We start from the raw sequence: 13,318 nt of genomic DNA, 5'->3' as shown, positions 1-13,318 counted from the left end.
GTCCCTTCTTTCAGCTGGTACTGGTATGTGGTTCTGGAACACAGGGTGTTGGCTAGTATAAATGCTGACCACATCTTCTGGCTGAGAATAAAGAAAAATGTTAAAACCCTGTCAGGCTAAACAGATACACACAAGTAGCAATCAGCTGACTGCTTCACAGCTAAAGGGCTCCTTTGCTTGCTGATACAAACATTAGATCAGGCAAGGTGTTGCTTGCCTTTAATCTCAGCTCTCAAGAGGCAGACCCAGGAGGATCTCTGTGAAATGAGGGCCATCCTGGTATAGATAGTGAGTTCCAGGGTAGCCAGGGCTATACAGAGAGACCCTGTCTCAAAAAAAAAAGAAGCTTTGACGGTAGAAGTAGCTGTACAGCACTGCAAGAGTATTTTAACGCCTCTGAACTATTCACTTTAAAATGGTCAATTTTATGTGATGTGAATTTCACTTCAATAAACAAAATAAATATGCACACAATGTGGCAATATGTTTCTTAATAAAAATAACCTTTAAACACTGCAAGTTTAATTCCTGGAGGAGGAAATTGAGCCAAACGATACATACATTTTAAAGATCACTTACATATATTAAATCATTTTCCAGTAAGACTATACTGAATTATAGTCTGATCAGACCTCATATGTATGTTTTTGGGGTGAGAGACAACAATTTTGATAACTGGCAGGTAATTTGGTACTATATTTAATTTTTCCATAACTTAGATTACTAGTAAAGCATGACACTTAAAATATAGTTATAGCTCTCATTTCTCTGGTTGTGACATTATAATTTTTCTTGTTAGTATATAGGAATTTTTAATGCAGTAAAAATATAACCAATTCAATCTGATATATTTTTCCACTTCACTATTTACTTTTTATTTCAGTTGAAGGTGATCTGTCTGTGTGTGTGTGTGTTTAAGTAAGAGATGGAAATATTCTTTCCAAAATAAATATTTGCAATATGATACATAAAGGCACCTGCTAAGGAAGATATCAGACATTCTGCCTGCCTCCCCTTCAGAGTTCAGAGTTCTGTGTAAACTCTAGTACATCAGGCCTAACTGGTCCAAACACACCCTCTTCTTATCAGATACAGTCCACAGAATACAGAGTTTGTGTCACAAATATGAGCAGACAGAAATAAACTCATTTAATCCCTAAAAGTTTGTTCTTCAGTTCTTCTCTCTTCTGTGCAGGTTGAAAATACTATCAACTGTTCAATTATTTCATTGTAAAAACAATTTTCTCTCTCTAGCTAAAAATGGTCCTTTCGGGAAGGGGACAGTCAGTTTCAGCTTTATAAATTTAAAATCTGACAATACCTCTCTAATTTCGTTTCCATGAGCATACTCCAAACCATTCCTCACCACCCCTCATCACGGTTTACCCACATGGATCACCTGTCCCTTTTGTCCACAGAAACACTCCTTTTCTTATATCTACTCTCCTTGGCACCAAGGACCTGCTCTGATGATAAACGCACTAACACAAGGGTAAGTTAAAGCACTATTCTGGAAGAGACATCATCTTTAACTCACAGCCTGAAATAGTATGTGCTGGCATCTACACATTAGTAAAAATCATCTTTAGGATAAGAAGACTTCCAAATCTTTTAAAATATCCACATGGGTGGCTAGTAACTCCCAACTCAAATCCATACATACTGAAATTGTTTGTTTGTTTTAAACTCACTTATCCAGACTTACACTGCAAACCCTGGCATTTCCATTGCTGCACACACAGCCTGCCAGAGCTGTGACGGATGGACATACAACTGCTAAATGAATAGGGAACTCTAGAGCCATCTGCTCTAGGTTCAGACACTTCTGGTTACATAGCTTTGTGTGGGGTTCTTAGCCTCTCTCTATCTCATCTATAAAATGTCCCAGTTTCATTTGGGAACATTAAATGAGTTAATAATATGCACGAAAGACAGGCAGTAGTTGGGAACTTCTCTTTTTAACTTTTCCCTTTTTTTGTTTGTTTTTATTTTGTTTTTGTTTTTCAAGACAGGGTTTCTCTGTGTAGTCTTGGCTGTCTTAGACTCACTTTGTAGACCAGACTGGCCTCAACCTCCCAGAGACCCCCCTGTCTCTGCGACCCAGAGTGCTGAGATTACAGGCATGTGCCACTGTACCCGACTTCTTAATTTTTTTAATGTGTGCTGTTTTAAATTTATTTTATTAGGTTTAATTAGTGAAGGAGTATATACACATGAGTGTAGGTACCCATGAAGGCCAGAGGTGTGAGATCTGCCTGAAGCTGGAGTTATAGGAGGTTGGGAGCTATCTGGCATGTGCTCCAGGAACTGAACTCCGGCCCTCTACAAAAGTAAGACAAGCTCGTCACTGCTGAAACTTCTCTGCGGCCCAAGCATCATTATTCTAAATAAATAAATGTGTTACCAAGAGGCATCGAGGTAAGCAAGAAGCTCCATGTCTACACACATTTCATTTAGTGGGGAAGACGAGGCAGAACACAAGAAGCATGAATCAAAAGAAACTGCATGAATGTCCAGAGATAGATACAAATGCTGTGGGAACTCTGCAGAACAATAATTTTAGGACAAGAGGACAAAGACAGTTTATGTGGACTGGAGAGAGAGAGAAAGTGTGTGTAAGTGTGTGTCTTGTCAGAGAAGCATCTTCGACAGCAGGACAGAAGGAGGTAAAACATTTGACAGGGTAAGAGAAGGTGCCTTGGTTTGAGTTCTCTGAGAAGTGGACAGATTAAACACATGTGAGACTGGCTGGGAGACATGTCTGGGAGACAAAGGAAACCTGGGGAAGGCCTACACAGGCCTCACACTGCATGCAGGTCTGACCCCGGGAAGGAGAGGCGGAAAGGAGAACACTGAACAGAGCTGTCTCGGGCCAGAGTCAGGGGAACCTCAAGACAAAGCTGCCCTCTGGCAACACCTGGCTCTCTAGAAAGAAGCTGCGTTTGTTGCTCTGCTGTGAGGAGCCTGAGGGAAGTTCCACTCGAAGAAACTGGTAGATGCAGAGAACTGCCAGTCAATCACACAGTATGCAGCAGGAGCAAAATCCCTACATTCTCAGCACTTCAACAGTGGACCACAAGTAGTGCCACTTTGTGTGTCTTTGGCAGAACAGTCTTTGTTCAATGCACATGCAGAGAAGAAATCTTTAAAAAAAAAAAACATCAAACAGAAGACACAATCTGTGAGCTCTTTGATTTTATCAAAATAATTTTTCTTTTACCTAAATCATAACTCTGACAGCAAAATCAAAGTCCATGTCTACCGATGGAGACTTCAAGGACTTTAAGTGGCATTCAATGTCTTCTAGATGGAAACAGTATCAAGGGCACAAAGGGTCACAGCATCTCTAAGGCAAATACTTTAAGACACAATTTCTGAGTTTCATCTAACAGTCAGTCTCACACTGTGATAACACTCCGGATCCCTGCGAATCCCCTCACCTGTGAGATCTGGGGGGCTGACACTACATAAACATAGCTTGCACTGCAGAGTACCTACAAGACAGTCACAACTGACACTTAATAAGCCTCTTCCGTGATTAGTAGGAACTGCTGGCTTGAGGTGACACTCTGATTGGCTAGAGAACATGAGAAAAAGCTCTGGACAAGGGTCCAGTGCTACCTGAAGAGACTTGTCAGTGCTGTGGAATAACAGCTTACATGAGGTTACGTGACACGAAAGACTGTGGGAAGAAGCAGTGACCCTCACATACCCTGGCCACAACCTGCAGAGGTCACCTCCCACAATGCAGCCCCTTCACACCCATCCCAGAGCACGTGGGCATAGGGTGGCAGAGCTGTCAATGTGGCGTCTGCTCTACTAAGCACATTTTATACAGCCCTCCCCTCTCCTGGCTGAACGCCTTTTTACCCTGAAAAAGAACAGAAGCAAGACTTACATGCTGCCGAATTTCCTTATTTTAAGAGGATACATGACACAGAGAGGGAGTGTGGCATTCCAAGTTCTATCACCACACCAGCAAGAAAGCTGGCTCAAGTGGATGTCACCACTGACCTCCAGAGAAGACAGTGTGGCATGAGCGCTCCCTCCACATCTCTGTTGTCCTCCAATGAAGAGGCATCCTCCCACTACGCCCCTTTTCCTGTCCACCTTCATTCTGGGATGTTCTGTGTGTATGTGTATCTATGTAGTACATACGTATGTATGTATGTACGTAAATATGTATGTATGTGTGTGTGTGTGAAGGTATGCCTGTGCACTTGCTTGAAAGTCAGAAAAGAATGTTGGGTGCCCTATCACTCTAACATGCCCCTTATTCCCCTGAGAGAGGGTATCATACTGAACCTAGAGCCAGCAATCCCAACAATTCTCTTGTTTCTGCTCCACCCAAAGCTAGGGGTCTCTTACAGGGATGCTAAGGATTTAAAGTCAGGTCCTTATGCTTGCTTAGCCAGGGTTCTTATAGGCTGAGCCATATCTCCAACCCTCCTCTCCTTCATCCCACTGCAGAGTACATCCTTCTTATTAATTCTCCCTCTTATTATTATCAACTCAAATTCCTGTGGTTCTTAAAAAATATTAGAAATTCACACTCCCCCATATCTACTGTCAACCTGGAATGCCTCTTACTAGCACATTACCTGGCCCTCTTTTAATTACAAGGCCCATACACACCTTTAGCTAACTAAAGCAAAAGCAAGATGAGACCAATTCCTGCAACTGGGCAGCTCAAGGATGGAGCCAGCATAGACATGCTGGACCCTGTAGCTCATATAGGCCCCATCTCTGCAGACTTCCTCTCTGGAGTCACTTTAAGATATATATTTTCCATATATATATATGAATGACCAGGACCTCCTCAGAGCAAATCAAATGGACAAGGACTGCTTTTCTTTTGGCATCTAGGTTTCAAATCTCAGAAGAGGCTGTGTCTCCCAGGCCATCCTCCTTCTCTGCTTCAAACATTCCACTTGGCTCCCACTGCCTACATATACCCAGTCCAAAAGCCACTGTCTGCTTCACTCCTTGGTGCCTTGTAGAACTGTCTTTGCAAAATTCTGTTCTCTGCCATTGTCTTTATCTATTCCTTATCCACCATGCAAAGTCCTTTATCTATTATTCATACCCCAACCCAGCCCTTGCCTTCCTCTGTAAGCACTCCAGACACTTCCTGGAGGCTTGCTACAGTTCCTCCCTGAATGATGATCACTGCAAAGCTCCTACCCACTCACTGTGTGGCTCAAAACCCTGTGTAGAAAGGTCATCCTCTAAGCATCTGCTTCTCCTCTTGAACCCTAAGCCTTGCTCTTACGCCGGTCTATCTGAATCCACAGCAAACATAGACATAATTGCACACATATCTTCACACACTAAACAAAACAAAGTTCCCAAATTGAATTTTTAAAATATCAAGAATAACACGTGATAAGTAACTGTTTACTACATTTATATATTAATTATTCGTAATTTAGTAGTATAGTAATTTTATATTTTTATTAAGGTTTAAATGGAATCAACCACTACTTTGAATACCAACTCTTTAAAAAAAAATCACATAATTTGCTACAGTTATACCTATTGTACTCAGTATAGACACCAAATATCAGTATTATAAACAACTTGAAGAAGTGCTTGTGCTTGCCCAGGAATAAAGTGCTTATCAACAAAATAAAAATCCCAACCATAAATATTTATAAGAAAATATTTTGGGCCTACCAGGAATCTCCTTTCTCAGAGCAGGCACTGGAAAGCAATCCTTCTCAGCTATCACACAAGGAGCATCTCAGCTCAGATGGCCCTGGGCTCACCTTTCTCAAGTCTAGACAGCCTGAATCCTAGAGGCACTAATCATACAAGTGTACGTTTATTTTACATTCTATAGGTTACAGACACAATGTATTAGTGATTGATGAAAACAAGCAATGGGAACATTACAGCAAAGTCATTCTGCATTAACTTGCCCAACTAAAAGAGATCAAAATACGCCTGCAAGGACCTGAAATTACAGTTCCCAGCCTTTCCTAGTTACAGAATCCCTATCTGTGTAAACACCTCACTACCTGCCAGGCCTGAACACAGAACCCAATGAACTGAATGATAAAGCATAGAAGGGGCATTTTAAAAATCTTCTGTCATGCTAAGTCAAATAGATCTTCCAGAAGACAGACAAAAACTGCTGGATTTTGTTTATGTATTAACATTCACTCTGGTGGGTAAATATCTTTTCTGATGTGTAAATATCCTTTTGAATCAGATAACTACCAGAAGCACAACATTAGCTTTCTTTTTCCACTTTTATTTTGAGTGTATCTTACTAAATTGCTAAGACTGGCCTTGAACTTGTTGCCCAAGGGGCCTTAAACTTTCAATCTTGTCTCTGCCTCAAGAGTAACTTGAAACAACACTAGGCTGGCCAGCTTTATAAATATGGAATATCAGCTTGTGGGCTGAAAGTTGGTAGACAAATGGTTAACTTTACTGTGCCTCAGTTTCTCTGCTGTAGGTTGAAGTGGGAGCACTACCTTCATCATAACTATAGGGAGATTTGATGAGTTCACCATAATAAAGAATCAAATCATTGTTTCCTATCCTCTCATTAAGTTCCCAACCCTACATACAATCTCATCCCAGACATTCCACTTGGACCTTCCTCTTTTCACACTCAACCTGAGTACATCATGCCCCATCATTAGCTAGGACCACTCCTATCTTCCTAGCTCCATCTACAGTACTCCCATGATCCCAAGTGCCCATCACCAATCATGAAACCATAAAAAGGGGTATGTCACTAGTCTGACTTAAGTGAAGAGGGAAAGTCTATTCTAAGGAGAAAACACCTGATCGTGTGAGAGGTATTACAGTTATCAGAAGATAAAAAGAGGCAGTAGGAAAAGAAAAAGGAGTGAAAGAGAGGAGGGAGGGGAAGAGAAGGAAAAGGAAAAAGCTGAGCATGCTGGCACACACACCTGTAATCCCAGAACGAATCAGGTAAAGAAAGGAAGATGGAGAGTTTGAACCAGTCTAGGCTACTGGATTATGGCACACAGTGCTCACAAATGTTTGGAACTAAAACTGAGAGGGATAAAACATGAAGAATACGAATAAACAAACAAATAAATAAATGCTAATATGTGTGTGTGTGTGTGTGTGCATACACACACACACACACATATATATATATATGGACCTGGGGAGATGGCTTAATGGGTAAGAGCACTTGCTGCACACTCGAGTATGAAGGACTCCAGTTCAAATCCCCAGCACTCATGGTAGCATATACATCTGCAACCTGTGAAGAGCGTGGAGACAGAGGACCCCTGGGACATTCTGGCCACCTGACTAGCTCTAAGTTTACTAAGAGCTAGTAAACATCCCACTGGGCTCCCACTGTCTACACATACCCAGTCCAAAAGCCACTGTCTGCTTCACTCCTTGGTGCCTTGTAGAACTGTCTTTGCAAAATTCTGTTGTCTGCCATTGTCTTTATCTATTCCTTATCCTTAAGGATAAGGGTCTTAAGCTCAGTGAAAGAAGGCAGAGAGCGATAGGGCAGGACAGCTGATGTCCTCCTCTATCTCTGTATGTACGCATACACACAAAAGCGCACATATGCTGCATACACGTAACATATACACACACAAAATAAACATAAGTAAAAGGCAACACTAAAATTTCAAGTGAACTTAACCTTATTTAAAGCAAGAAGAAATATGCTATACTTTGCTCTATAAATATACAGACATTTGTAAAAAAAAAGGTTTTCTTACAAATCTGAGGCCCATGTGCTGACCTCCACTTTGACTTGAGTGTCAGAGCTCCACCGATCAGTCTCTAGCCAGCATGTGCGAGCCCACTGCATTTGGAGTACCACCAGTTCTTGCTGCTCTGATCAATCATCCTGGACTTCCTCTTCCAACAACCCATTGCTTGCCTGCCACAGCCCTTTCAAGGAAGCCTTGCCTGTCTCTGCTCTCCTGATCCACTTCTGGTGTCCCTGTCAGATGGGCAGTTCTCACACCTTCTCTACTGGCCTGTCAAGAAGTGTCCACACAAACTCCCACCTAAAGATATGTGTGAGCTTCTAACTCAAGCAAGCCAAACCCTGTCGGATGGGGCCACCAGGTTTGCCTCGGGCCCTGCTTGTCAGAATAGCTGCCTCCAGCCCTGACTTACACAGGGCTCCATGCAAGGGTCCTCTGAGCCCAGAGCTCCAACTCCCCATTGCCAGTGGAGGAAGATGGGAGTCACTCTCCCGCACCGTTGCCTGATGGCTATCAGCTACCTGGTCTCCCTCTTCTGGCTAGAACTGCCCTACTCTACCCCTCTGCTTTGCCAAATTCAAGACCTACTAGCTGTAGCCACCAGCCATCTCTTGCTACTATGCGTGTGAAATGTGGCTAATGAGGACACACACGTGCTGACTGAATAACACACACTGGGTTTCGCAGAGCTCACACTGAAGAAGTACTGTAGAGCTATTTGTTAGTCTCTACTGCTACCTGCTCATCTAATACACTAGGTTAAATAAAACACTAAAATTAACTTCACTTGCTTCTTTTGTGTCATAAATGTACTTTAAAAAATTTTAAATTATATATATGCCTTAAATTTTTTTTATTTGATTTTGGACAGGACCTTGCTTTATGGACCTGACTGACATAGAACTTTCTATGCAATCTGAAATAACATTCATCCTCCTGCCCTAACCTCCCAAAGGCTGGGATTACGTGTTTGCTGGAGCATTACAGTAATACTCCGGGGTGGTGTGCAGGGTGGGTGGCATCTGTTTGGTTTATTCAGTTACTTTCCCAATGATGATTGAAATAGTGTAAGGAGAACTTAAGTCAGCTCCTTGTTCCTGCCAGTGATACATACAAACCATCTAGACACAGCCCTGTGAGAACTAATTTAAAACATTTAGCCGGGACAAGCTATCTAGGCAGCACTGACTTGAAGTCATTATCATAATCCTAAAATATATTCTACTCTTCATAGTCAACCATTTCCCCACAAGCAGTCTGAACTACAGTCCCTTTATGAAAAAAGAATAAAGTCATTACCATTGTCTAAAATAAAAAAGGGTGGAGAAAATACCATAAAATGTGTCCTATCAATGGTGGGAAGGAAGCAATAAAGAAGAATCTGGTAAATGTCTGCTCCAAACTGAAGCCATTACATTTTGTATCCTCACCTTACCAGATCCATTTGACAGAGCAACAGCTGAGGCTCAAGGGCAGACTAAGTACTGGCCCAAGCTGTGCAGCTACAAGTGGCAGTGACTGGCTGCAAACCCAGATCCTTATATGTGAAAAAAGTACCAGCCTATTTCACCTGAAGACACATACAGGAAAAATAAGAATTTAAATGCAGACATAACGTGCATACTAATTAAATTCATTCCCTTCAGTTACCTTCATATCGACTTATTTCCTATTTTTCAGTTCAATAACACTGTCTTTTTTAAAAGGTCATTACCAGATAAGATATTTGATGTTGTGGGAACTAATACTTTAATGCGCTAGTTTTCTTTAAAGTCTTCAAACAAGAGGTATAAAACAAAAGTTCATAATAATTATTATGGCCAAAACTCCTCAAATTTAAGAAAAGAAAATAGAGCCCCTACAGTTAAAGATCACAGTAATACATAACGTAAACTTGGCAATAATCAACCTCAAAAGTATTCTCAATGAAATACGGAAAAACTCAACAGTACACACAGTATTTTAAACAAATTTTACCTCTGAGTGATAATAAAGCTATTATATTTCACACATAAAGGTGATTCAGGCTGTAGACATGGCTCAGAGGTTAAGAGCACCTGCTGCTCTTGTACTGAGCTCTGGTCCCAGTACTCAATCTCAGGGCAATTCACAACCACCTGGAGCTCCAGCCCCAGGTGATCTGTCTACTGGCCTGGTGGTTACTTGACTCACTAGCACAAAGCCCACCACACACACCACACACACTTAGAAAATGAAATAAAATCATAAAGAGATACCACTGACCAGGCTCACAGCCTATTCCTGCTACTTGCAGCTGTAAGGAGACACACACCTAAGGGAAAAAGGAGGGATACTCAGACCTGAAAGTATCCACTTTCTCTGAATGGCAACAAGGACAGTGTAATCTCTAAGAAACTAGTCTGATCTGGGTTTTCTGTTTTTATAAAATGTAGCCAACTTAATCTTGGCCTCCTTGGTCAGAACAAAGGCTTAAATTCTTCAGCACAGAAAAAGTTCCAAAGTATCAGATGCCTTAAAATACTGTTCAATTCTCCTTTATCAAAAACGCCCCTGCAGCAGGAGCTAATCAGATACTAAGGACGCAACACAAAGCACTTGTGTGCCTGGGCATTTCACTACAGGAAGGAGAAAGTTCAATTTATCAAGAACACCACATTCTGGATTTTCAAAAGTCCAGAAACTAATCCTTCTAACAGTAGCTGATTTACATTCATTATAAACTGAACACATTAAGTATAATCTCCAGGAATCTGAGATAGTAAGTAACGTCATTTGTCAAAACCTGGTGGGTTTTGTGGGGGAAGGTTGTTTTATTTTGGGAGGGGTGTTGGGAGGAAGGTAGTTTTTCTGTTTCTGGTGGTGGTGGTGGTAATCATGGTTTTGGGTTTTAGATTTTTGTTGGTTCATTGGTTGGCTGGTTGACTGGCCTGTTCCCAACCCAGAGATAGTTTACACAATATAAATAGAAATAATTAGCAACTTTTAATCTCATTAACAAGATGCTTAAAATTCTCACCTATAAAATGAATTCTTTATGCCCTATTTTCTCAAGTGACAGATGGTCTAAAACTGGTTCTGTTTGTTTGCTTTTTAATTTTTATTACTATTATTTCAACAGTAAATACATGTAGGAGATATATGTCTTTTCCCTGGCCCCCAAATACAGGTAAATCTGTCCATAGACAGGTAAAAGTATTTCCATATTGAACAAAAGTTAGGACGGACAGAGACAGAACTAGAACCAGGTAATAACACAGCCAAGGTACACATCACCAGCAGTAGGTAACCTTGTGGCCACTTCACACCCACAGGGGTGAGCTTTCAAGTCATCATAGGTCAATTCCAGACCCACTTGGGCTCTGTAGAACCTCCACCCTGCAGGCCATAAAAAGGCGAGTTCAGAGGCTGGATGGTTGTCATTCTGGTTATAAGGGAGAAGCAGCCTCCCAGAACTCAAGAAAGCCTTCGCTCCTCTGAGCAGAACCCCCTTCACACCAAGGACTCAAGGAAACGCTATCAGCTAGACCCTCTCCCCTCCACAAAAGGATTAATTTTAAAAGGGAGAAAGACAGGCGAGCAGAAATGACATCTAACTCTATTCTGGGATCACTTGGAATCGGTCTATCTAAAGTTTTACACTCAAACATAATAACATTTTAAAAGAAGAGTGGGTGAGAAAGACGACAGTTCAACTAAGTCTGGGATGGAACCATGTGAGGTTTTGGTTTAACCCAAGTTGTCAAGAATTTAAGTGTGTGTGTGTGTGTGTGTGTGTGTGTGTGTGTGTGTGTGTGTTCTCGCCCGCGCCACTTGTGCTGGGTTTATTTCCTGGAGAGGACAGGGTATAGTCACCTCTGTGCCTGGCTTCGAGGTTACCCGAGGCTAGGTGCCCAAATAAGAATCTTGGCTAAGTTTACACTTCGGGCCACAGGGCAGCGCCCAGGGCCAACCCACTGCCTTCAGGAACAATGCCTCAAGGGTCCCGATCCGAGCTACGGAGGTCGGATGCACACCATCCCCAGCTCGCTACATCACTCGGACGTGAAACCCCGCCAGGCCCACGCCGCGGGTGGAACCTGGACCCCCGGCAGGTGACCCACGCGCGCCCCAAGCCTCACCCAGCAGCGCCCGCAGGTGCTTCAGGCGGGTCAGCACGTCCTTCTTGGGGTCCAGCACCTTCTGCGTGGACTTTTTCACATCCCCGTGGCTCCTTCGGGAGAACATCCCTCCGCGGGAGCCCGGGCCCCGCCGGCGGGGCAAGAGGCGCCTGCGCCGCACGAGTCACTGCATAGGGTCGGGACGAGCGCGTGCAGCTCCGGCCACCAGCCGCCCCCCTCCCGGCTGCCCCGCCGCCTCTGCCTCAGCGGCGGCTCCAGGAAGGAGGGGCGGGGCCGGGGCGACGCACGCGCGCAGCCCGGACTAGCTCACCGCACACACTCTAAGCGCCTGAGACCTCGCGGGGACGCGCGCCCAACCCCGAGTCTGCGCAGTGACCGCCAATCAGATTGCTGCTGCTTTCTGTGGGCTGAGTGCGAGGTCCCGCCCCTCTGTGGGCCGCAAGTGCTCCCGGGAACTGTAGTCCCCAGAAGATAAGGCTCTGCGACCTGGTTTTCAAAGTCCTAAAAGTGCCCTTGAAACTCGGAACTCTTCCCTCTGCCGCCTCACCTGTGCTGACACCTCACCTTCTTTTCTTACCCCCATCCTTCCCTTCCTACAGCCTCCTTTACAGTCCTCCCTCTCTCTCTCTCTCTCTCTGTCTCTGTCGCGAGCGCGCGCTCTCTCTCTCACACACACACACACACACACACAAACACACACGCACAAAGTAAGAAAGTTGTAGAACTCTTAAATTTTGAACTATTTCTAGTTCTAGATTTTTACTTCTAGATTCACAGTAAAGGGCAAGACAAAGCACTTGTGCCATGCCCAGATCGGAGCTCTAATTTCACATTGGAGTAAATTGCTTTGGCGTCAGAGAAAGGTGGGCTTGCGCTCCAGCCAGTCCCCAAGGCCCTGGGAACCCAGCCTCAAGTGCAGAGGTCAGTCTTGCCTCTCGCTTTGTGGAAAGTGCATGCCCCTGTGTTGTGCAAGACCTCATAGCAATCGAGTAACCAAAAATAGAACCTGAGGGACCTGACTCTGGGGCCAATATCCTTTTTAAGGCGAGACGCCTGTTCCCTGAAGCAAGACTTTAAGGGTAGAAAATGCTCAAAAGATTCCCTACAAGAGAACTGACTGTAGAGTTGTTTATGGCTCTGGATCACCTAAGGTTTGACATTTCGGCCTTATTAGCAAGTACCTAAGCTGGCAGCTTAGAGTCACATGCTTTCCATCCAAATAGGGACAACTCAAGTGTCTTTTTCTCTGGTGGATGGAAACGCCAGGAATTTACACATCCTTGTTTGATCTCTACAGGCACCCAATAAACTCATTACATAAATAAAAATGGTAAAGCGGTCCTACACAAAAACTCGGCATGCACAAACGTCTCAGTTCTTGTAAGTCCTATTTTAGAGTTATCAAAATAGCATGGCTATAAAAATATACCCAAGGGAATATTATTCAGCCAAAAAAAAAAAAAAAAAAAAAAAAAAAAAAAAACCACAAAAAAACAA

General features: G+C 43.2%; 1 protein-coding gene across 4 annotated transcripts in view; it reads right to left on the bottom strand.

Moving 5' to 3' along the window:
- Window positions 1-12,125, bottom strand: part of Ralgapa2 (Ral GTPase activating protein catalytic subunit alpha 2) — a 259,063-nt gene extending 246,938 nt beyond the window's left edge. For all 4 annotated transcript variants that reach the window (XM_055602595.1, XM_055602598.1, XM_055602597.1 and 1 more), the window contains exon 1: window positions 11,822-12,125. In XM_055602595.1, coding sequence (XP_055458570.1) covers window positions 11,822-11,927 — 106 coding nt within the window. In that variant the 5' untranslated portion in view covers window positions 11,928-12,125. The remainder of the gene's footprint in view (window positions 1-11,821) is intronic.
- Window positions 12,126-13,318: the final 1,193 nt, after the last annotated feature.

Source organism: Psammomys obesus, unplaced genomic scaffold, assembly GCF_907164565.1.
Source record: "Psammomys obesus unplaced genomic scaffold, mPsaObe1.curated_primary_1811, whole genome shotgun sequence".
Lineage (NCBI taxonomy): Eukaryota > Metazoa > Chordata > Mammalia > Rodentia > Muridae > Psammomys > Psammomys obesus.
The sequence above is the reverse complement of the archived record's forward strand: the minus strand, read 5'-3'. Positions and strand labels throughout refer to the sequence as shown.